General features: G+C 43.0%; 1 protein-coding gene across 1 annotated transcript in view; it reads right to left on the bottom strand.

Annotated features, from left to right (window-relative positions):
• Nucleotides 1-554, bottom strand: part of LOC106815949 (trichohyalin-like) — a 1,933-nt gene extending 1,379 nt beyond the window's left edge. Inside the window, exon 1 of the mRNA XM_014820489.1 lies at nt 536-554. Within this exon, the coding sequence (XP_014675975.1) occupies nt 536-554 (19 nt within the window). The remainder of the gene's footprint in view (nt 1-535) is intronic.
• Nucleotides 555-1,899: the final 1,345 nt, after the last annotated feature.

Here is a 1,899-nt window from a genome sequence, read left to right as displayed (position 1 = left end):
GTGTGTGTGTGTGTGTGTGTGTGTGTGTGTGTGTGTGTGTGTGTGTGTGTGTGTGTGTGTGTGTGTGTGTGTGTGTGTGTGTGTGCAGTCGCCTGTGTTCTCTCTGCCTCCGGGCGCGCACTGATGATATTTGCTCATGTCAGTCGGGCGAGAATGACAAGTGCTCGGCACCTATAATTTACCGCTTGTCTCATTCCACTCACCAGCACGCTAATGTTGCCGCGATTCACGTGAGGTCGAGATGGATGGCAGTAGCAGAGGCAATGGCAGCGAGCGAGGCAGAACTTTGTGTCGTCGCCACTGCTCTGTTCGTGTTGCTAGCAGTTAGCGGAACAGAGTGTAAACAAGTACACGTGTAGATTAACAGCGACATGAAGTGGCAGAACGTGGCGCTGAATGGCTGGCTATACGCGACCAGACAAAGCAGGTGCATTAAAAATGAACAGGTTACAGCCTATCTCTGTTACCTTCTTTTACGCTTTCATTTCCCTCCCCCGCTATCATACTCGCGTTCTCCTCTCTCACTCTGCCTTACCTATAGTGTATTTAGCCATGTTGAGGTTTAGCCTTTTACACTGCAGCTTTTCCCGTCACGCGATCACGCTTCGTTCGAGTGGGAAGAAGCGGTTGAAATTCAGGCAAGCCGCAAGTTAAATACACACTCTCAACTGTCGAGCAGGCAGGAGTCTGCGTGAAATTCATGCTAGACATAAAAACAAAAATAACATTAAATACAATACCGATTTCAATATTTTGAAATCTTATTCAACGGCAGTATAATAATAAATATATGTAGAGAAGATAAAACGTTTATATATGCCGTTCAGACGGTTGCTCCGGCTTGCATCATGCATTATTATTATTATTTACTTTGTATCTTCAGACTGCAGTCTCCTCCTTTTCCATTTGCGGCGGATTTACTAAATGTACATTTCTGACTCGTGACAATGCCGTTCCCGCTGTTCACCGTGCGAATTTCTGTTTTACATGAAATTATTTATGCAATATGCAATATGAACGCATTTATGAAATATTCAGATGAAAATCACCGAGATCTTTGTCAAAAGGTATATAGGTAAGAGCCACATGTACTTCTATGCATTTGTTGCGCGTATACTGAGGGACTTCTAGGACATTCTCTGCTTCTCAGCAGGAAGCCCGAATACTTTAGGTAGTAGGCCTACCAATCTCCGTGCTCCCTAAACATATGACGAACAAACTGTTTATATATACTGGATAACGGATAAAGTAAACAAGCGCAATCGGTTCATTTGTCCATCGTGCATTATTGACCCAGTGTTACGCAATTTACTTATATTATATTATAATATTATTTACGTATATAATCAGCTCATCATCCTCGCAATCCTGCACTTCTTAAAAAATCAAGAAAAAGAGAAAACCACGCAGAATCACGTTTCAGTTTAATTGGCCTAGACTTAATTAATTAGATTAAATTAGCTGGTTTAACTCTGTTGACGTCTGCATGGCGGGCGTCACGGATGCACGGGCTCGGCTCCATACCGAATGAAACGTCAGTGTTTTAAACCAATCAGCGATGTAGTTTCAAAAAAAGATCGGTGAACATGTTCTTGTCAAGCGGTGAACAAGTCGGTGCGAACAAAACAAAGTACTTGTTAGTACTGAAGCGGCACGTAGGCTAGGTAACGATATTGTTACATCAATGCGGTATCATGGTATATGTTGTCTACTCTTTCATCTCTGTCTGTCTCTCTCTCGCTCTCTCTCTCCCTCTCACTCTCTCTAACTATCTATCTATCCACATTTGCCTCGCTCTTCCTCTCTCTTTCTCTCTCTCTCTTTCTCTCTCTATCTCTCTCTCTCTCTCTCTCTTCTCTCTTTTTTCTCTGTCTCTCTCTCTCTCTCTCTCTCTCTCTT

Source organism: Priapulus caudatus, unplaced genomic scaffold (genome assembly GCF_000485595.1).
Source record: "Priapulus caudatus unplaced genomic scaffold, Priapulus_caudatus-5.0.1 Scaffold30, whole genome shotgun sequence".
NCBI classification, from domain to species: domain Eukaryota; kingdom Metazoa; phylum Priapulida; class Priapulimorpha; order Priapulimorphida; family Priapulidae; genus Priapulus; species Priapulus caudatus.
Note: the sequence above shows the minus strand (reverse complement) of the source record. Positions and strands in the feature narration are given on the sequence as shown.